At 43.4% G+C, this 22,432-nt stretch overlaps 1 protein-coding gene across 2 annotated transcripts; it reads right to left on the bottom strand.

Annotated features, from left to right (window-relative positions):
• Nucleotides 1-10,318: 10,318 nt before the first annotated feature.
• On the bottom strand, nucleotides 10,319-22,357 carry Slc25a53 (solute carrier family 25 member 53). 2 transcript variants are annotated; one of them, XM_085685007.2, is made up of 2 exons: nucleotides 22,208-22,357; nucleotides 10,319-12,823 (listed from the first exon to the last, which is right to left on the bottom strand). In XM_085685007.2, exon 2 carries the CDS (start codon nucleotides 12,790-12,792, stop codon nucleotides 11,872-11,874), a length of 921 nt encoding a protein of 306 aa, XP_085541133.2. In that variant the 5' UTR covers nucleotides 12,793-12,823; nucleotides 22,208-22,357; the 3' UTR covers nucleotides 10,319-11,871. The 2 variants fall into 2 exon arrangements, with proteins under 2 accessions (XP_085541133.2, XP_085541134.2); XM_085685008.2 differs by lacking the exon at nucleotides 22,208-22,357 and adding an exon at nucleotides 20,533-20,820.
• Between the last annotated feature and the right edge of the window lie 75 nt (nucleotides 22,358-22,432).

Here is a 22,432-nt window from a genome sequence, read left to right as displayed (position 1 = left end):
TGAACACTGCTTACTGGGCCTGGCACAAGGTAATGTTCTAGGAAAACTACAAAAACTTAGTGATATGCTGATATGAATAGCATCCAACTACTGGAGGTAGCCAATAAGGTGTTAATAAACTGGGAACAAACTACCAAAAAAAGACAAAAGGATGAAACAAAGAAGCCCTTCTGGTGACAGGTACATCTGAGCCCAGATCAGGGCAAAGCAGAGCAAGATCAAAGCCCCACAGTCCCTTACAGAAGTACCCGTGTGTTTATTGCAAGGAAATAATATACTTGAAGAATTAATTCTCCAATAACTTACACTATGGGTGAAAACAAAGGACTAGAGGCCAAAGAAGAACCATGCTCCATACCAGATTGCGTGCCACCCCCTCCCCACAGCAAACTTCACTGGGCTGGCCAAACTCAGATTGAGGCAGACTAGACTCAATAAGCCTGGCCTCCATAAGCCTATGGTCAAAATTAGAGTCAGGGGCTACCTAATTTAACTTTGTGTAGGCCACTGGTGCTGAATATTCAGTTGTTACTAGGCCTGCAGGTACCATGAAAAAGGGACAAGATAATGATAATTCTTTAGAGAATTATCTAGATGACTTAGTGCTAGAGAGATAACTTAGTGCTAAAGAACACTGGACCGCTCTTCCCAGCACCCACATAGTGGCTCACAGTCATCTACAAACTGTTCTAGGGGACCTGATGCCCTCTTCTGGTCTCTGCAGCCATTCGGCACCAAAGAGGTACACAGATATACATGTATGAAGAACACTCACACATATAAAATAAAATCATAACTAAATAAAAATAATAATGGGAGCTACTGGGCCCCAAACCAAGCATTTCTTCTGTGAATCTCACACTTGCACCAGGGCAGGGCACTGGTTGAAACATGAATTTTTTTTTTACCTAATCAAATGCCTGGTATCCTTGTTAGGAAGAGACCTGTTGTCCAAATTAGGGGTCTGCATCTCCTCTGTTGATGGTACTGACTGCCTTGGCTTGAAGAGAGCCAGTAGAAACACCTCTGTGATTCTGTCCATCATGAGAAATCATGAAGAATCCACTCAAAGCCTGCAGGAACAATTTGGTTATGAAAATGTGGAGCTCTCACTTTCCCAAGATGTGGGCTGAAAGGAGCCCACCTGGACTAGCCATCAGTCATATACCTATTCTGGATGAACTAATGCCTGGGACCCACCTGGTAATAGTATGACAGTATTCTTTACCTCAGGAGGCCAAGATTGGCTTTCAGGTTTATCTTCAGAGTCTACTAGTGATTGGGCTGCTCCAAAAACACCAATCTTCCTGGAATACTCCTCTGTTACCTGTGAAGAAACCAGGCACAAAAACTACTGACCTACCCAGGGCTTGTGAACCACCAACCAAGCCACAACAGCCATCCTACCAGTGGTCCCTAACTACTCATTACTGGGCCTCATATCTGCAGAGGCCCAATGGTTTAGCTGTCTAGCTCTGAAGGATGTCTTCTTCTTTTGCTTTCAAATGGTACCCATAATAAGCCAGCCAATATTTGCTTTTGACTAGAAAGGCCCAGTCACTGGCCAGACGGAGCAATGGACTTGGACCTGATTGCCCCGGGTGTTCAAAAACTCCCCTGCAAGATTTAGAGAAATCCTTAAAGATGATCTGCATGCACTCCGAGAGCAGATGTAAAATGTTCACTCATTCACTGGGTGGATGATCTGCTCCTGGCAAGCACCACCTTGAAGGGCTGCAGTAGGGAAACGGAGGCACTGTTATATCTGATACAAAGGGCTAGGTACAGGATATCCACAACAAGGCCCAACTCTGTCAAAGAGGTTAACTCCTTGGGGTTTCAGGTCTCAAAGGACATTGGGCTTTATTTCCTAAATGAAAGAAAACCATCTGTGCCCTTCCAACCCCAAGGATCCAAAGCCAAATTCAAGACTTCCCAGGGGCAACCAGCTTTTGTAAGATTTGTATCCTAAATGACTCACTGATAGTCAATGCTTTGAGACTCCCAGATGTAACCTGTCAAATCAATATGCTCATCCACAAAAAGAAATGCATGACCCTGATGATTACTTGTGGCACATTTATCCAAATAGTTAAGCATAGTGGCAACTGGATGGCTACCATGCCTGTGGTTTCTGGCTACCACTGTTGTCTTGGTGGAGAAAGTAAACAAACTGACTATGGAGTTGTAGACAGATTTTTCTTTGGACCACCAGCTCCCAAATAACTACACAGAGACTTATTATTAATTATGAAAGCTCAGCCTCAGTTTAAGCTTGTCCCACTAGCTCTTAAAATTTAAATTAACTCATTTATTTTAATCTACATTCTGTCACGGGACTCGTTACCTCATCTCTCCATACCACTCGTACTATTCCATGTCCCTGATATCTCTCAAGTGCCTAGATTCATCTACTACTTCCTTCCTCTCTCTCTGCCCAGAAGTCTGACCTTTACCTCCTGCCTAGCTATTGGGTGTTCAGCTTTTTCTTAGACCAATCACAGTGTTGGAGGAAGGCCCACTTGTTGGTTCCCAGCTGCGCGGCTAGCTCAGACCCAAAATAATCACACAGAAACTGTATTAATTAAATCACTGATTGGCCCATTAGCTCTAGCTTCTTATTGGCTAACTAGTACATATTAATTTAACCAGTTTCTATTCATCTGTATGTCACCACGAGGTCGTGACCTACCAGCCAAGTTTCAGCATGGCTATTTCCAGTGGCAGCTCCATGGCATCTCTCTGACTCCTCCTCCTTTCTCCCAGCATTCAGTCCAGTTTTCCCCACCTACCTAAGTTCTGCACTATCAACAGACCAAGCAGTTTTTTTATTCATTAACCAATAAAAGCAACACATAGACAGAAGGACCGGCCATACCATCAGAGCAAATACATCTTCACACAGTGTAAAAATAGTCCAAATTCCTCATGCAGTCACCACCTTTATGGACCACTGAAGGGAGCCATTGTCTCACCAACCCTGTATGAGCTATTGCCAGAGACTCCATTGAAGAATCTCCTGGGTACACCTGGAAATTGTCAGAGCATTAAGCCGGGTACTTTTCCCTCTATTGAGTCAGGACCTCCTTGCCATGACTGCATTGAAACAACAATCAGGATTTACTTGAGCTGCCCAGGCCTCACAGTTTAGTCTTTGGCCTTCCTGTACTACACCCTCTGGGGGAAGTAGCTTCATGCTGGATAGGAGGCATCTGGCAGAATATGCAGTCACACACACACACACACACACACACACACACACACACACGAAAAAGAAATATTTTAATCAGGGCCCTTCCAATGTGGCCGTCAGTACAATAAGCAGGGCTGCTGGCCTTAATCAGGATCCTGGAATTAAGTAAATGACAGAAGACAGATGTCAATACAAAATCAGTGTGTGCCTTCACTGCCTTTCTTATACATAGGGCCCTCTATATAGGAAGAGGGCTCCTCACCTAAGAAAGAAAGTCCATCAAGAATCAAACCTAGATCCTGTGTCTTCTGGAAACAGTCTGAGATCCTGTAACCACAGGCTATCAGAGGGTGGACATGGAAGCAAAATGAGCAGCCATGGCAGTGACTCCTTGGACCTCCCTTGACAAAATTGTAATGATCTTAGCCCTGTGTAAGTGCCCAAGCTGTACTCAGAAGGAAGGGGGATCGTGATGGCGTTGTCATGGGAGAGTTGATCCTACCCTTCATAGGAGAGCTGGCCCCTGCACTTGGGAAAACTGGCTCCATCCCTCACCTGAGGGAGGTGGTGCCAGCGACTGGACTGATCAACTCAGCTACCATACAGGCACATATCTAGGACTTTGAGTTGGCACTCCCAAACATCAGCTCCATCTATGACCTGCTGGAGTGCATGAAGAGACTGGTCCTAAAGAACCATATCTGCAGGATCTGCAAGACTTGGAGCAACAGCAGGATATCTGAGAAATTAGGTGAGGGTCCAGTATTGATGGTGTAGCAGAAGCCAGAGGCCTTGAACCTGACCAACAGCACACTACACAACGAACATTTGCCAAAGGGAATATTCTGCACAATATACAGCAGCTGCCAATGGCACTGAGATGAATGACAAGGCAATGGAGTGGCGGGAAAGATGGGGAGGGGGGCAAAGTAACTTTTTTTTTTGCTGTTTCATTTGTTTTTGTTTTTGGTTTACTTTTTCATTAATATCCTCGTTTTTATTTTTATTTCTTATTTTTTGTTGTTTCTTTTTAAGTTTTTCCTTTAGGAGAGGATGTAAGAAGAACGGAGTACAGATACAGAGGGACTGAGAAATGGATTGGATTGGGGAGCATGATGTGAAATTCCCAAAGTACCAATTAAGAAAGATGTTAAAGAAATAGACCTGCTGATAGCGTTTGTTAGGATCCTATTTGGTTTGTGGATTAATTTGAGAAAGGTTGACAATGTATTGTCATGACATATTCCTCATTGTGTATTCAGTTCATAATGGAGTATTGTGGAGAATGACAGCCTACTATGGGCACCGAGCATCCGTTCGTCTTATTACTGTGTATGCCAAAAATATAGGGCACTGATGAGTCTTTACCTTGACTATTTCCTATGGTCACATTTTCAGTGAGCAACCCTGAAGGATGAAAAACATCATCCAGACAAAGGGTGTTTTTATTTTCTGTAAAGGCTGCAAAATTTTCAGAGTTATAACTACCTTCTTGTAATGAAACCTGCTGGTTAATTTTACTTTTCACTCTCTCCTTTGTTTTGTCTTTTTGTGCAAAGCAGAGAATGTGGCCTTGTTGAGAAGAGGAACAAATGAGGGAGACTAGTGTGTGTCAAGTTGACATAAAACTAGCCAGGGCAGTGAGTTCTAGGTTTAAATGGAGGGACCATTGGAATTTCAATCTCCTGGTCAAGGCATAAAGCTGCCTATAATTATCTCACCCCTTTTCTCACAAGGTGGCTTTAAAATGTCCTCTTTGCTTCAGGGGAGAGGAGGTTGTTGCCTTAGTTACTGTTCTATTGCGGTGAAGAGACACCGTAACCAAGGCAACTTATAAAAGAACACGTTTAATTAGGAGCTTGCTTACAGCTTTGTCCGTGACCATCGTGGTGGGCAGCATGCGGGAGAAGTAGATGAGAGCTTCTACCTGATCCACAAGCAGGGGCCAGAGAGAGGGATAATTTCTCTCATCAGGGTGGTTTGTCATGGCTGCCTACGCTCTTCTCGTAATCCAAAGTCAAGGCTAAGGTCAACCATTTCTTTCTGTGCCTTCAGCAGCATAAAGGAGGCAGATAAACCAAATGGAGGCAGAAATACTGGGCTTTCATCCTGCTTTTAGTTCCCTCATGGGCCTCAGTGAGACGTCAATGCTTGCTTGGCATGAGCACCTTCCGAGCGCCTATCACACTTTCATCTGTGCAGTATTAGGTAAAGGCTTGTTGTCTGCCGTGGCTCACACCTGGAATCCCAGTATGCAGGAGGCTGATCTAGGTGGATGATGAGCTCCAAACCAGCTTGGGCTGTATGGGGAGACCTTAGATGTCTGATCTGCATTCAGTTACAAAACTAGGTTGGGTCCCAGACTGGCGGGTGTGTCAGCTATCTCGTGCTTTAAAGAAGTAACCTCCTCTTTAGTGTGGCTCTGTACATCTTAGCTCACTCGCATAGGCTGATGAGAGCTGTAGTCACTGGAGCTAAAGGAGAGGTAAATGGTCAAAGGTTTCTATGCTGATTGATGTGACTTATTATGATGTCACATTTTTCCTTTGATTACTTTTGATTCTGTGACACATATTTTTTTTCTTAAAGTGAAAGAGAAATGCTTTATTCGTAAAAAACATAACTCTTTATTTGTAAGAAACATAATTCTTTCATGAGAATGTCATTTGTTGTTAATAAATTATAAAAAACACAAGCGGCTAGGGCTGAGAAGATCTCTCACTGCTCTCACTGGGTGAAGTTCTTGCTGTGTAAGACTGAGAAGCTAATCTCGGGTCCTGAGCACCATGTGGAAGGGGGGAAAGGGAAAGCTGCAGTAGGGATGTAAAATAAATGAAAATGCTATTTAAATAAAATAAAAAGTGAAAGAAAAATATTTAAAACGTCATATGAGGCAATTCGCATCGGTCATACCGGGGTTGGTAGATACAGAACAATCCTGAAGGTTTGTTAGGAAAGCCGCTCTGTCCAAATTGGACAGTTCCAGGTTTAGCGAGAGATTCTGTCTCAAAAAGTAAGGTGGGGATCAATAAGGAAGACATTTAGTCTTAACCACCTGTCATGCACACACCACAGAGGGGGTAGAGGAGAGGAAAAACATAATCAACGGATAAAACCATTTTTTATTGTGAGGCGATGCTCATTGCTGGACAAGCATGAGGATCGGAGTTTAATTCCTAAAAGCTACATATAAAAAAGCCAGTTGCAGTGGCACACACCTGTCATCTTGGCACCAGACAGGCTGATCCCTCAGGCTCACTGGCCAGCCAGCCAGCCTAGGCTACTTGATAAGCGCTGGACAACATGAGCCCTTGTCTTAGAAATAAAAGCAAGGTGGACGGCATTTGCTGTCCTCTGGTCTCCACACGTGTATACTGCCTATGCATAGCACACGAGCACATAAGACATGCATACATTCAGCTATATTTTGCTAGGTGTGCCATGCCCACACATATAATAGGAAACTATGAGAAACATTAAAATTAGATTCTCAAACATATTTACACTAAAATACAAGTTTTCTGTTTCTTTTTCATGGTATTGAAGATTGAACGGGGGTCTTATTGAGTGTTCGATGATGGCTGTTTTCCACTGAACTGCATCAGAGCCCTTAAATAAAGCTACTTAAGGTAAAATAAAGTCTCAGCATCTTTTGGAGAAAAGGAAATCTCTGTGCTTGTTTTTGTAGATAGTGAGAATAGTTAAACTTGGGGGGACAAGAATAATGTGGGAAGACTTTCCCTATTAGACCCCAAACCTTTTCAAAGCTGCAGTAATAAGGCAATGGCATGGTGGCACAAACTTAGACGTGCAAAGCAGTGGAATAGAACAGCAAGCCTGGAAGTTGTCCTAAGAATATACAACTGCTTTGTGTTTAATAGGATTTCATCATAAATGAGTCTGGAGAGAAATGCTTTTCAACACATGATATTAGGATACCTGTATATTTGTCAAGAAAATATGAAGATGGACTTCTAGCCTCAAGTGTTTCCATGCTAGGCCTTGAACATGTTAGGAAAGCAATCTATCTCCAGCCAGTGTCCTTACATTTTACACACAAATAATTCCAAGTACATTGGAGAAATAAATATCAACAGAAAAACTAAGAATATATATCCAAAGAAGGATTTCTTTGGGGAAACACACACACACACACACACACACACACACACACACACACACACACACATCACTGCAAAGAGAACAGACTAACAATGTGTCATAGTATAGTGATCAAAAGAAAACACAAAGGCAACGGAAAAGTAAGTGACCCAGTGAGGAAGGTTGTATACGACATACTTACATGACAAAGGACTGAAGTTAGAACAAATAACTCTCATTAATAAATTTGAAAAAGTGACAAAATCCAACAGGAGAAATTGCCAAATTCCTTGAATAAATGATTCACAAAAGAATAAATCCTAATGTCCAACAGGCATTTGAAAACCTGCTCAACGGTATTAATAATCAGAATTGTCAAAGCAGGTGACGTCATTTTTACCTTCGCTGGGTTGGAAAAATAATGTCAGGTAATACCAAGTATTGGCCTGCAGGTGGCGAAACAGATACTGTTGAACGTGGATTGTAAGGTTAGAAACTCACAGTTACTGTTAGACAATGTTAGGCAGTATTCAGTTACATTGAATGTGCGCCCATTCCACAAACCAGTAATTCCATTCTTATAAAGATATCCCAGAGACACCTGTGCTTATGTACACATGCTGCAATTCTTTATGACCAAATCATATTTTGTATATTTTTGCCTATTTTTAGCCCATTTGTATGTTGCTGTTAAACTCTAGATTCGATAAGTCTTTAAACCCCTGTTTATTAACTCCTTATTTTGTTGATCAAAGTCCTAAAAGTAATTTTTCAAATATCATAGAAAACAACTAGATTATCATCACAAAAAGAAATACTTAGTGTTGACATTTAAATTCACAACACACTAATTGCAGTCTTAAATTTCACTGAAAAGATTTGTGGGAAAAACTGGTAGGCCTATGTAATTTTACAACACTGCCAAGGTTTCATGTGAACCAAATTTTTAAAGTATATCAATTATGTCACATTCTGGTTGGAAATCTTTGTTTAAAATTCCATAGCTTCAAATTTCAGTATACATTTAAAACTTAAGTGTGTGTCAAACGATTGGAGTAAATTTAAACAATTACATATTGTGTGAGTTTTCATCTTATAATATTTTGCAATCAGGACGGGGCTGTAGCTCAGTTAAAGTGCTTGCTAAGCATATTTAAGGCTTTGGGTTTTATCTTCAGCACCACAAAAATGGTGCATGGTGGTGCATACCTGCAATCTAGAATTTGGGAGATGGAGGCAGGAAGATCAGAAGTTTAAGGTCATCCTTGTCAATAGAAGGAGTTCAATCTTGGCCTGGGCTAGAGATCCTGGGTCAAAAATTATTTGTCAATAGCTGCATTTTTACGCATTTATTTATTTTGTGGTGCTGGAGGATGTTAGGTAAGGGCTCTACCACAGAGCTATAGCTCTGTAGACACGCATAGAGATAATAGATGGTCTTTTAAAAAATGATATATGAATATAATATCCAGAAACGTTGAAAATGAATTATAGTCTGGGCATTGTGGTGCAGTCCCTTAATCCCAGCACTTGGGAGCATAGGCAGACTGATCTCCTGAGTTCAAGGCCAACCTGATCTATAGAGCTAGTGTCAGGACAGCCAGGGCTACACAGAGAAACCCTGTCTCAAAAAAACAAAAGAAAAGTGAATCTATGCAGTTCTCAGCCTAGGGAAGATATTTCTCTGTGTATAGACAGAATGCATGCTCATATAATATAGCAAATGAGATAAAGTGCTAATATGTTGATCTGAGTGATCTGAGTGAAGGATATATAGGTGTTCTTTAATTATTGGAATTATAATTATTATAATTATAGAATTATAATTATTCATAAAAATTATCTAAAGCTCAAATTTCTTTCTGATAAATTGTTAGAGAGAAAAGGGGGATACAGACTGACACAGTGACCAGTGAACTCACAGTGTACTTGGAGGCAAATGCATCTTTTGGATAAAAATATGAGAGAATAGTGCTCACTATTGCTCTTCAGGCAGTTACACGTCTTTGTGAACAAATTTTCTCCTGGAAGTTAAACATAAGCATAACTAGCTGCTATTCGACTTTTCCTTTCTTTGTCTGAGTATGTATTGTCCTTTGAGTGGACAGCATTGACATCAGTAACCATGGGGATTCGGTTCCAGGACACTCTGGGAATAGCAAAACCAGTCATGGCTGAAGTCCTATATTTTCAAAAACTTCATAATTCTATTTGCATGAAACTTTTCACCCAATACATTTTATTGTTTTATTTTTTATTTAGGCTCATTTTTTTTTACTTTATGGGGAGGGAGGAGGACTTATCAAAATCTTAGGCATCTCAAGCTGTTCTGAACTATGTAGCCTAGGGTGCCCTTGAACTCCTTATTCTCCTACACCCCCTCCACACATCCCTAGTAAGGATTACAGATATGTGCCACCATGCTCTATTCCGTATATCTTAAATCATTTATCGTTAATTTATAATGCTTAATACAAGGTTAAGTGTTCTGTAAATGATAGCTATACTGTGTTGTTTGAACGAATAATAATAAGCCAGAGTTACACGTGTCCAATACATACATAACCCCTCCAAAAAATATTTTTGGCCATAATTGTTGAACACAAGGTTGCAGAATCTGCAGGAATTAAATTCTAGCAACAGTGTCCCAATCCACTCACATCTACTGTGTGGAAGTTCATCTACAGCAGTTCAGAAAGGTCATTTTCTGTTGACCTTCTTGGCAAAGGATTCTTATGGCCTAACAATCTTGTCTTTAATGCCTGCAGTCTGATGAATTTCATCCCCAGACAAAAGTGTCATTATAAAGGACATCTTTGATTCAGTGAGGGGCTGCAGCTGGGGGAATTTATCATGACATCATGTATAAAACAAAACCCGCAACACATGTCACCTTGGAAATACTAAAAATTCTAGAGACAAAAGGAGGAGGACAGCTGTCCAGTGTGATTCTGTTTGTGAAATTTTGGTGCTAAAATTGTTATAATAGCTAGCATGCTGGTAAAAACACAAAGGCACCAAACATTCTAGTTGATCATAATTTTATTATTATTGTTATTGTTATCATTGGCATCATCATTAGCACAAAACTAAATCCACTATCAAAAGAAAACAAACACATTGCAAAGGCATGTGTCTTGTTGACAATGTGTCGGTAACATTATCTTCAGTAATAGGGATAGCACCCTGAGGCTATTGGCCGTACCACAGCTTGAGAATCAGTTCAATAATTCACCAACTTTATTGAGCACCTAGGCACAATGGAGGATTTTAAAACTGCATACAAGAATCCCTGCTTTCAAGAAGTTTACAATCTAGTAGGAGGTATCGAAGAACAGCAAGAACATGGGGCCACATGGGTTCTGTGACATAATGGAAGCAGTGTTTGTTGAGGAACGGTTGGAAGGAGGTATCACAAAGCTACTGCCACATTCAGGTGGAGGAATATAGAGAAGGGGCTCCATACAGACAGTAGCACTGGAGCTGGACTTTTGGAAATCAGGGGCCTTTTAGTGCGGTGGAGGGCAGTGCAAGTGGAGAGACAGTGTGCGCCAGAGAATGGTCTCGAGTAAGATCGTGGAATGTTTGCGGAGAGAAAAGCACTGCATTTGACTGGCCTATGCAGTCCATGCACATGGTGTGGTAATATGCAGAGAGTTATACGGGGGCCAAACTGGCAATGGCTCCGAATGACAGGCTAAGGGCATTATGCTGTAGCTACTCTATAGTTGTCTGCATCAACAAAATTAGCAATTAATTGTGAAGAAATAAGGTCATGTTAGTTCCAGGTTCCTTATGGAAACACAAATGGTTTGTAGGCAATGTAATCACTTTACTACATATATAAAAAATAGTCCTAACAGGTAACAACAAATCACCTATAGCAATATTTCTCCTCTATTTGGCATGTAATTAAATTAATTAAATCTTTTGCTTCAAAGCCTTTATTCTTTTTATCCAGGCACCAGATCTCTTCTCACTCCCATTTCCAGTATCATCATCAGTTCTTGTGGTACCCGATGGGTTGAAGTGAGCCTAATCTAGGACTTGAAAACAGAGTAGGTGCCCTGAAAGTAGGACCCATAGCTTGAAGTGAGTGTGGCTGTGGTAGAGGCAGTGAGCAATGTCAGGAAAATATAGGCATCTCTAAAGTTTTCCTTAAAGTCTAATACAGTTCGTTGAAAATGGAGTTCTACTCGGCTTGGTCAGGAGGACACATAGAAGGATCTCAGGCTCACAGTACCCGAGTAGAGTCTTCTTTTAAAGTTTCCTCTTACAAAAATGATTCCTTAAAGGAATTGTATTTAATCTGGGCTACAGCTAATTCAAAGGCTCCAGGTTCAGAGGCTACTGAAACTGTGTATAGATGAGGGAGACGTTCTTTCTGTGACTACGGAATCCTGATAGGCTTTGTCTGTGACTAACAGGTGAAAAGTTAGGAGCGTCTCCCATGCAGTGACAGTTTACAGACACTAAATGATGGTTGTCGTGTTAGGTAACCAAGCCAAAGAAATATACTATACACAACCAGTGTGTGAAGACTTTGAACAAAGATGCCATGGTCACACGGCATTTCATCAGTCTTTCATCTCTTTCTTGGTGTGAGCCTTTCTCTGCAAGAAGTCATGGATAGCAGTAGTGAGGCCCCATGTCACACTGGACCTGAGAATGATTAGAGAACCCCCTCTATAAATCAGGAGTATTTTTCGACCTCTAGTGTCCCACACATCTTGAGCAGAGGCCCACAGGCTTGGCATTCTCTGCCAGCCAATATGAGACTGCATATTGGCAACCAGCACAATCAGAGGATACAGAACCAAGCAGGTGATCGTCCCATTGACACTACCAGACACCAAAGCAGGAACCCAATGGGGCAGGCCTTGGCTTGCCAAGCCATCCTGGATAGGATCCTTGAAGGAGAAATAGAGAGCACTTCCCAGGCTGTTTCTGACAAGAACTGGCCAGAAACCACGATAATAGCCCAGTGACAGCCGCCCCCAAAGCCCATAAGAATTGAATTCCTTGAGGATGCTGAAAGTGCTAGGGAAACAAGTTTGCTTGCGAGCATCCTGAAGCACGTTTTGTACTCTTTCAAAGGGGCTGAGTGCCACAGCTTCTACCACACCGGACATGAGCCCTGCCATCCAGCGCTGTCCAAGGGAGTGTGGCCCATCAGGGGAGAGAAAGCCCAGCAGACTATCATAAGTGCCAAACAACAAAGTCCCTTGCAGGGTCTTGGAGAGAAGAGGCGGGTAGATACCCCGGTAGAAGTACTGAGGGCCTTCATGCCAAAGCTGTCTCACCGCCTCTGACACTGCCATAGCATGGATCTGCTGCCGAAACACAACCTTATAGATAGGAAAGGTCAGAAAAGTAGACAGGAAGTTGGAAATGGCCCCCAGGGTGTAGGCCTGTGAGTGCCAGCTTTTCTTTCCTGGAACTTCTGCTCTTGTCCTGTGTTGAAGCTCCTTCCCAACAGAGTTGTTCTGCTCCTCCATGCTGAGGACAACTGGATGCTGACGGAAGGAACTAGCAAAAGAAGACAAGATGTTAGACTAACCATTTCAACGACTCAGCAAGCGTTTTCCTGGTTTTGCCTGACATAGAACCAAGACAAAGTTACATGTCAGGAAACACTTTTGACAGTTTCTAAGAACAGACATGCCCTTAGGTAGTTAATAATTTATCAACTTTAAATCAAAATTTTAATTTATTTCCCTTCATAGTTACCTCTGTGGTACTTTGGTGACATCGTAAAATTCAAACATTCAAAAAAATTATGACTAAAAATCATAGAAATGGGGGAAAAGGCTTAAAAACCTATTGTATTAAATTCTTAGCACAAAACTTCATGTTTTAAAAATGTACATTTGTGAGGTGCCAGCTCAGCCACATTCCTGACCAGCAGGGGCCCTGACTTCTAGCAGAGGGCCATCAGAGGGGTGAATTTGCTTCGGGCTGTGGCAGGGTCCCGGTGAGGAGGAGCTTGGGCGTTCCCCGACCCCATAGACGCCCAGGTCGCCCTACAGTGCTGGCTACCCCCTCCCGCCTGCCATCCCAGCTCCCATCCAGATCCTTCATCTGGCGAAGGACGGCGACACAGACGGAGACCCAAATTGGAGCACTAGACTGAGCCCCCCAAGGTCTAAATGAGGAGCAGAAGGAAAGAGAATGTGAGCAAGGAAGGCAAGATCAGAGGGAACCTTCATCCAACAATGGATGGCGATACAGATGGAGACCCACATTGGAGCACCGGACTGAGCCCCCCAAGGTCCAAATGAGGAGCAGAAGGAGGAAGAACATGAAAAAGGAAATCAGGACTGCCAGGGATGCTATCACCCACTGATACAAGGGGACTGATCTAATGAGAGTTCACCAAGGCCAGTTGGACTGGGACTGAACGAGGACGTGATCTAACCAGATTCTCGGAATTTGGACGGATTCTCTGAATGTGGCTGGCCCGAAGTCTTTCTGAAAAGCCATTGACTATGACACTGGGACTTGTTTCCTCTGCATATACTGGATTTTGGGGATCCAGTCTGTTTGGATACTCACCTTCCTGGACCTGGAGGGAGGGGGGAGGAACTTGAACTTCCCACAGGGCAGTAAACCCTGACTGCCCTAAGGGATGAAGAGGGAGGAGGAGAGGGAATGGGGGGAGTGGGAGGGTGTTGGGAAGAGGGGCAGAAATGGAAACTTTTATAATTTAATAAAATTACTTTCAAAAAAATGTACATTTGTAAACTGGCTCTTTGGAGCCTGTTCCCTATGGGCAGATACCTTGCTCAGCCTTGATACGGAGGGAGGGACTTGGTACAGCCTCGACTTGGTATGCCAGGCTTGTTGACTCCCCATGGGAGGCCTCCCCTCCTCTGAAGAGTGGTGGGGTGAGCAGAAGGGCAGGGAAGGGGAACTGGGGCTAGTATGTAAAATTTTTAAAAATTAAATTAAAAAAATGTGCATTCGTGTGTGTGTGCGTGCATGTGCACACGCACCCAGAGGTCAGAGGAGGACCCTGGATCTTCTGGAGTTTGAGTCACCTGATGTGGGGAGAGGAACTGAACCTTGGTCTTCTGCTGAGCTGTTGATTCATCCCAAACTTTGCATTTTATTACCTACTAGATAAGTTGTTTCTCTCTTTACAAAACTACTTTTTGCTATGCTACAGGTTGAAACCAGGGAAGTGTATGGATGCCAGGTGAGTGTACAACTGGATTCACGGGCTCCACCCCACAATTTTGTGTGTCTATGTGTGGTATGTTAGTGTTCATTTTTATATGTGTAGAGGCAGAAATTGATGCTGGTTGTCTTCTACAGGTCTCCAATTTTTTTTTTTTTTTTGAAATGGGTATGTCATGGATCCTGGAGTGCACCAATTTGGCAAGAATAGCTCACCAGAGACCATTCTGTTATTGCCCTCTCAGTGTTAGGATTATGCGCATGTGCCACCATTTCTGGCATGTTTATGCCGGTGCTAGGGATGGATCCAAGCTTGGATCCTCACTTCTCAGAACAATCCCTTTACTGATTCAGCCCTCTTTCCATCAAAACATTTTTAAGGTGGTAAAAAGTTGCAGTACAGAGCTTTCTTTGAAAGTCAGCTGTAAATTTGGGAGTAAGAACCTTCTGCCACCTACCTCTGTAGATTCCTGCCCAAACTATAGCTGTCTTATGACAACACCCTACTCCTCCCTAATTGAAGGAAGGAACGAGCAGCTGCTCCTGGAAGTTCCATGTGATGTGGCAATTTTCAGACTTTTTCTTTTATATGTATAGCTACACAATACAGCACAGCTTCTCATTTTGTGCTCCACTGACATTTGGGAGAAGGGGATTTTTATATTAGTGTCTGTTTTGGCTACTGAAGGACATTTATCAGTGTGCCTGGCTTCTGGTGCCAGTCATGATCCACATATGTGATGATCAAAACAGCACCCAAAGAGGGTGTAGCTCTGTTGGCAGGTACTTTACTACTCCTCATGAAGGCCTGTGTTTGATCGCCATCACGACATAAACTGTGTGTAATGGTGCATACATGTAACCCATCACTTAGGAAGAAAAGACAGGAGGATGAGGAGTTCAAGGCCATCATCCTCAACTACTTATCAAGTTCAAGGTCAACCAAGGACACATAAGACCTGACTTAAGAAATTTTAAAGCATGGAGAAGTAGTATTAGAGGCAATTTGGGTGCCAAGACACAGAAGGAACTTTACAATCAAGAACGAAACAAGAACTAGATGCAGCAGCACATTCCTGTAGTCTGAACTACATGGGAGGAGGAGGTAGGAGGATCACTTGGATCTGAGTTTCAAAAGCTGCCTCAGCAACAAGTGAAACCCTGTCATGAAGGACAGAAAGAAAGAGTGTGGAAGGAAAGCAGGAAAGGAGGGAAGGACGGGGGGGGGATAGGGAAGGAGTACACTCCTGAAAAGAGAGAGCTGGAGCAGTGGCAGCAGGCATGTCAGGGAGAAGAAACATACAGCTGGCCAGGTAGAAACAAGGATGGAGCGATCACATCCTGACCAGGGTGGAAGGCAGAGAGAAACAGGAAGTCTGGCAACAACTGTAGATAGCAAGTTTCACACAGAACCTGGGACACTGTGGTCTGTGGTCAAGACTCTCTGGTTACGTTAACAGACTCTATGACCCGCTTGATAGGAACAATGGGAGCTCAGACTGAGACCCTGAGTGAGGAGTAGAGGCCAGGAGCTGCATGCAACCTATGCAGGCTTCTCTGGGATGCTGCACTCACAACTTGCCTTACAGCGCTTCTGCTAGAATCACCCTACGTGACTCTGCTTGGGCCTGGCTTCTGGTCCTGTTCTGTTCCATCCCTCCCCATATCCCCCCATATCATTTTGCACCATTCCCTTTTTTGAAGTCACACTCATTTCTTGGTGATGGGAGGAGGGTCAGCCTTCTATGCTCTGCCCATTACCTCCTCCCCTGCTCCCAGCACTTCATGAAGAAGAGTAGAAGTGCTTGTGTTCCTGGGATCCTGAGGCTGAGTACTCACCAGGGGCAAAGGTTCAAGGGGACCACTTATTACATCCTTCTGGAATAGCTCTGGGATTCCTGCATTCACTTCCATATCTCAGGAGCTAAAGGAGGTCCTCCCCTACCTCTTCCTGCCTTGGTCGCTCAGACCTCCAAAGCTACAGGAGTCTGGAACATTCCACAGCTCTTTCTTCCAAATCCTACCTTGGCCTTAACAATGATAAGTGATGAGATAAAGGGTTTTCATATTTTCTAAGTCTCAGTTCAATAACATTTCAGTTCCTGCCCACCTTTTTATAAAGATCTGTCCATAAACTCCATAAGGTAGTCCAGCTTAGTAGAAAGGAAATGGTTTGCCACAACCATATTGTAAGCCTTGGTTCTGTTATTAACATTTTATATAACTTCAGAAATTTAATGACCTCTTGGAGTCTCTTTTACTTTTGTTATAAAATTATCAGGCAGGGAACATTGTTCTGTAGTCATCCCCAAAGCTGTATTCTATCACAAGGACTTGGGTATTGGCGATATTTTTAACCTCTAGCTGATAATGAGGTCGCACCTTTGTACCCCCTATTCCTTTTACCATTTCTGCAAACACTTTTGCGGGATTAAAAGTGAACAGTAATTTAGAAGCTCCTTACCTTAAGTATCTCATACATCATTTTGTAAATCGATTTACCTGTATTTTACACAGGGAAGAAAATTCCATTTTTTCTTGTGGATTTTTCTTTGAAGAAAACTTGGGGGACAGACAGCTGCAGCGCTGAGTTCTGTCCCCACCGCTGTCTTAGCTGCAGCGCTGAGTTCTGTCCCCACCGCTGTCTTAGCTGCAGCGCTGAGTTCTGTCCCCACCGCTGTCTTACTGCACAATCGGGAGAAAGGCAGGAATTGCACTGTCTCCCATTTTTCTGCTACAAAGTGGCGATAATAAGGGCTAACACAGAAGGCTGTCGTAAAGATTAGGGCTATAAAATAAGACAAAGTTGCTAAAAATCTATGTCTTTATGGCTTCAATGTCTAAAATATCAGAAAAGATTGTTCTCAGCCTCGTTATCTGTCTTCACAGAGCACATGTTTCTGAAGACCAGCTAGAGTCAGAGGAAATGGCATGCTGGAACATATCCACTGGTCCTATGGGAGCCAGGGAAGATCTTCAATGAATTCAAAGGCTTGACATAATCCTCCAGGAGAACCTGGCACCCTAACAATAATTTCAAAGTATGGGATGGAGAATGGGTTTGGAGCCTGCCTTGAGCAGTTATCATCTAAGCCCTATGATCTGGCTCCTATGTCTGCAAACCTAATCAAATGAGCATATGGGAACCCAGACTTTCCAGGCTAGTCTAGTGAAAATGGGTATCATCAGTCCTACATCCGTCTGTTCATTTGGGGGAATTCTCAGCCAGTTCTTTGTTCAGCTAAAAACACATATTGATCATCTTTCAAAGTCATTGTTAAATCACTATGGAGCTAAAGATAAATAGGATTTAGTGCCTGTCTTCAAAGGCATGGGAGTTCTGTGGGGTAGACATTCATCAGTAGACTAAACCACATTGGAAAACAAAATAAACATAATCACAGTCAAAGGAGAAAGACAAGAACAATTTATTTTGCCCAGGACAGGGAAAGCTCAGGTGTTGGCAAGATTATGGAGAAAAGACAGCCATTATACACTGTTTATGCGAATATGAGTTAGCATAGAAACTATGGATATCAGTATGAAGGCTCATCAAAAAAGTCAAAATAGATAAAGCCAATGGTTCAGCTATTCCACTCCTGATATATACCTGGAAAACATAAGACAGGCCTACAAAAGAGACACCTGAATTGTCCATTTGTTGCCACACTATGCACAATGATCATTACAGAATCGATCAAAGTGCTCATTAGCAAGTGAGGAGATCATGAAAATGAGGTCTGTAGATTAGAACAGTGGAGCATTATTCAGCCAAAAGTATGAAACCTATCATTTACAGCAGATTGGGAGGAACTGGATGCCACTGTTAAGTGAAATTCGTCAGGAACAGGAAGTCAAAGCTCTTTTTATATGTGGAAACTTAAAAGCTGTAGACCTGTAAGTAGAACGGCAGTTGTTAGGATTGGGCAGGTCTGGGGCTGTAAGAAGGATGGCTCCATATGCCTGTATCGATCATACTGAATGCAACATTACAATGAACCACACTCAAATGCTAGAGATCTGCAGAAGCCAGGAGTCACTCTCCCCACAGGGTTTTTCAAGACTTCCCAGAGCACTGAAATTTGCAATTAATATGTATTAATAACGATTTTTCTCAGGAAAAATGGGACACAGTCCTTAAGTAAGTCACCTCTTGTTAGGGTGGAGGAGTGGAAGCAGGAGTTTTAGGCTGAGGACGAGACCTAAAGGAGAGGAATTAATGTTGATGGGGCAGGTTGTCCTAGAACATTGTGTCCATTTTAGGCTTTGCATTCATAGAAGAAAGACCTTCCCTGGCTCCCATAAGAATGCTGGATATATGTCTGCATGCCACTTCATCTGGTTCTGACTGATCTTCAGGACTATACACTTTGTAGAGACAGAACAGTCCATGGTGGTGGTAGTAGTGAAAAAAACAAAGCAAATCAACAGAGAAAAACCAGACATAGCAGAAACTAACCAAACGGAGTCATAATGATGACCACAATTCTTTTCCCCAATGATGGATGTCGTAGAGAACAAAACACTAGAGTCAGACAACACCCCAATCTTGTGCCGCCACTCCTTAGCTTTACGACTTGACTAATTCTCTTCAACACTCTGAACCTTACTATCATTATTGTTTTATATTTCTTTATTATGTTGGGGGAATGTGGTAGCAGCTAAGGTCAAATTATGACAAAATTGCTACCTTGTTGCAATGGTTGCATTGGGATCTTGATTTAGAGTGGCTGCTTTTATCCTCTTTTTTTTAAGTATTAGGAATCAAAATCAGGGCTTTTTGTTGTTGTTTTTCCTTTCTTTTTGTTGTTTTTGTTTTGTTTTGTTTATGGGTTTTGGTCTTTCAAGACAGGGTTTCCCAGTAGCTATGGAACCAGTCTTGGAACTCATTCTATAGACCAGGCTAGCCTCAAATTCACAGAGATCCACCTGCCTCTGCCTCCCTGGTGAGATTAAAGGCATGTGCCACTGGCACCCCAACAAAATCAGTTTGTTTTAGATACTAAGAAAATACTTTCCCACTGAGCTGCATAACCAGCCCTACAAGAAGCATTTATGTTTTTCTCCTCAAAACGAAAAAAGAATGTATTCATGGGTTCCAGAGTTTGGTAGCCCTGGGCTAGCATCCCAGTGGTTCTAACCCAAGAAGTACGTGGCCTTACAGAAGCTACTTCACCTCCTTGAAACTCGCAGTTTTCTTCTCTGAAATAAAAGGTCTGCAATGCAGGGCTGCCGAGAAGTTTAAATGAGATAACAGATGGAAAGTTCCTGGCACAGAGGAGGCCTGCTGCCAAAAGGCGCCACTGTCATTTCATCTGAAAGCGTCACCTCCTAAACCTGCAAGCTTTTAAGGTTCATTTGTCAAAATTGGAAAATGTGACCTCATTAGAGCCATCCTTTGGTGGGCACTCTCACACATGTGGCCAGAGATAAGAGGTCTTCTGAATCCCAATGGACCTTGCTGGTAACTTCGCTCTAAAATGTTCTTGCTTCAACCTCTAAACAAATCCATTCTTTTCATTTCTTTTTAATTGAAACTGTCAGGTCTACCCTCAGTTCCTTGATCCTATCCAGCAGGTCCAACATAATATCTGCTTGGGTGACGAAGCCCATGGAAGCACAGACCAAGTGTCCGCTGTGGGCTTGTGGTCTAACATAGTGGTACTAGGGAACAGAAGCAAGAGTATGTGAAAAGCCACCAGGTACCCCCAGACCCACCCCTAACTCTACAAGGTGGGCCACCTGCCTCTTACGTGCCTCCGCCACTCTTACCTTCCACCACCTCGACCTACTGTTCCATCCCCAAGAGCAGGACGACAGTGGAGGTTGTACTACACTGAGGGTGCTTCCTTCCACATTTCGATTGCTTATACAAGTCCAGTCATTGCAGTTGTAAATAAGAAGGCAGACCGGAATAGGTGAATACCTTAGCAGGTTGAAGAAGCCAACAGCAACTGCAGGATTTCAAATCGTTCCTGTGCTTTCAAGCATCAGAAGTCCAGAGCAAGCCCTGCCTGGGGGCCTCCTAACCACCCACCATCTACACAGGGAAGTGGTACCTGCTGTCTAAGAACCGAAGGCAGGGGAAATGAAGCAGGTTTTCTAGCCTCTGGCTTCACGGCCCATTCGCTCTGGACAGCCCTGCATGCCGTTTCCATGGAGTTGCTCCTTCTCTGGGGCTAGTGATGCCAAAGCCAGCAAAGAAGAAGTCCCCTGAAGAGCTTGCAGAAGGGCAGCCTAGCAACCTATCCTTGAGCCAGGAAATGAAAGCACTACATCAGCTGTCGAGAGCTGTGGTGTGGGCTAGGTCAAATGGTGTTTTGTTTCTAACACTTCTTCCTTCAAGCAGGTGTTGAAAGAAGAGGATGTTTTGAAGAGTATAGGGTAGCGGTTCTTAACTGTTTTGAGGTCATGGGCCCATCTGAAAAATTCACAGAGCAATGGTATCAGAAAGATACCATTCTAATCTTTTGCATGCAATTTCAAGAAGGACTTGAGGTAGAAACTTCTGCTCTGGGATTTTGTGACAAACAGGCTGTGGACGAACATTTAAGTGGCAGACCCATTTGCTGACAGCCTTCAACATGGTGTGGTGTTTCAAACAGTGGTTCACAGATCTTCACAATCCAGAATCACTTACAGCAACAGGCAAAATACAAATGCCAGTTTCCATCCCCAGACCCAGTAAAGCCAGAGCCCCAGAGCTGGAGCCTGGGAAGGTGCATTCCTAACAAGCCCTCAGATACCATTCTGTGATAGGCAGCTGGGCAGCCATACTTTAGTTTGTCGCAGGAATTCTGGATTGAAAGCTCTGGCTTCACCCTGTCATTTTAGACAAGTCATCTCTGTGTCTCTGAGTCTGGTTTCCTTCAGGGCCATAGGGAAATGCTGATATTTTTATAAACAGGTGGTTTATGTTCGTGTAAAAAATGTGAGCAGTAAAAAGCCTCGGCTTCCCCCTTGGTATAACGCAGACCACGAGGATCGCCTTCCTTCTCTTGTTTTTCGTCTCTCTCCTCACTCCCCTCCTCAGCACAGCCGTCACCTTAGCAAAGCTGCTGAGATAGTTTGTGAATGTGTATGTAAGTGAATATGCTTTCTCTGGGCAGCTAGGCAGAGCAAAGTGTTGGCATCAACACAGAGGAAAACGCTGGCATCGACAGAACAACAGCCCGGGGTACAAAATCCGATGCTATTAGCTTATGTGCTGTATGATACAGGACCAAGATGCCCAAGCTCATGGTGGCTCAATTTTCTCATCGGTACATTGCGAACAGCAGTTCGTTTATTTTATATAGCCCTAAACTGTTCCTCTCATCCTCGTTTTGCTTTTTCTCCACTAACTCTTAATCTGCCACTAAAGAGGGGTATTTAAAAGGAGTACCCTTTGAGGTTAAATGCCAGGGCTGGAGTGTGAGCTGTGAATTCTGTGCTTCCTACCCATACTGCCTAGGTGCTTACATCCCCCTCTCTGTTAAATGGGCACGCTGCTGCGTTTTATCACAAGACTGGAGAGAAGAATAAGTGGGATGTCCGTGCAAGCGCGCTGGCACACAGAAAGCGCTCAGCAAATGCTCCCCCCTTCCCCGCTATACAAAGGTGAAGAACTCTCATTGTTCACTTGCTTTCGGTCCCACCTCGTGTTTAAGGCATCCGGTCGCAAAGCGGCAGCCAAGGAGAGCCAAGGTAGAAGGCGATAAGAAGAAGGGAAGAGAGGGGAAGCTGCAAACTCACGAGTGAAATGTAAATGGGCCAGGTCCGTGAGTCCGAGCTGCACTTGACGCCGCGCCCGCTCCCGCACCAGTCTGCCGCAGCCCCCTCTAGCAGGTTCCCCCCCCTCTGGCAGGCATTAGCATCCTGGCCCAGGCTTTGCAGGGAGGCCGCCCCCGCGCACCGCTGATTGGCCACGCCACTCCTCTCGTCACGCTCTTTTGTCTCAATGGGCAGGGGCTAAAAGCA

This window comes from Myodes glareolus, chromosome X (assembly GCF_982192425.1).
Source record: "Myodes glareolus chromosome X, mMyoGla1.1, whole genome shotgun sequence".
Taxonomy (NCBI): Eukaryota; Metazoa; Chordata; class Mammalia; order Rodentia; family Cricetidae; genus Myodes; species Myodes glareolus.
This window is presented reverse-complemented; position numbering and strand designations above follow the sequence as displayed.

What these genes read in the sequence shown, in the direction of transcription:
- Slc25a53 (XM_085685007.2), bottom strand. Translation starts at nt 12,792, where the DNA reads ATGGAGGAGCAGAACAACTCTGTTGGGAAGGAGCTTCAACACAGGACA.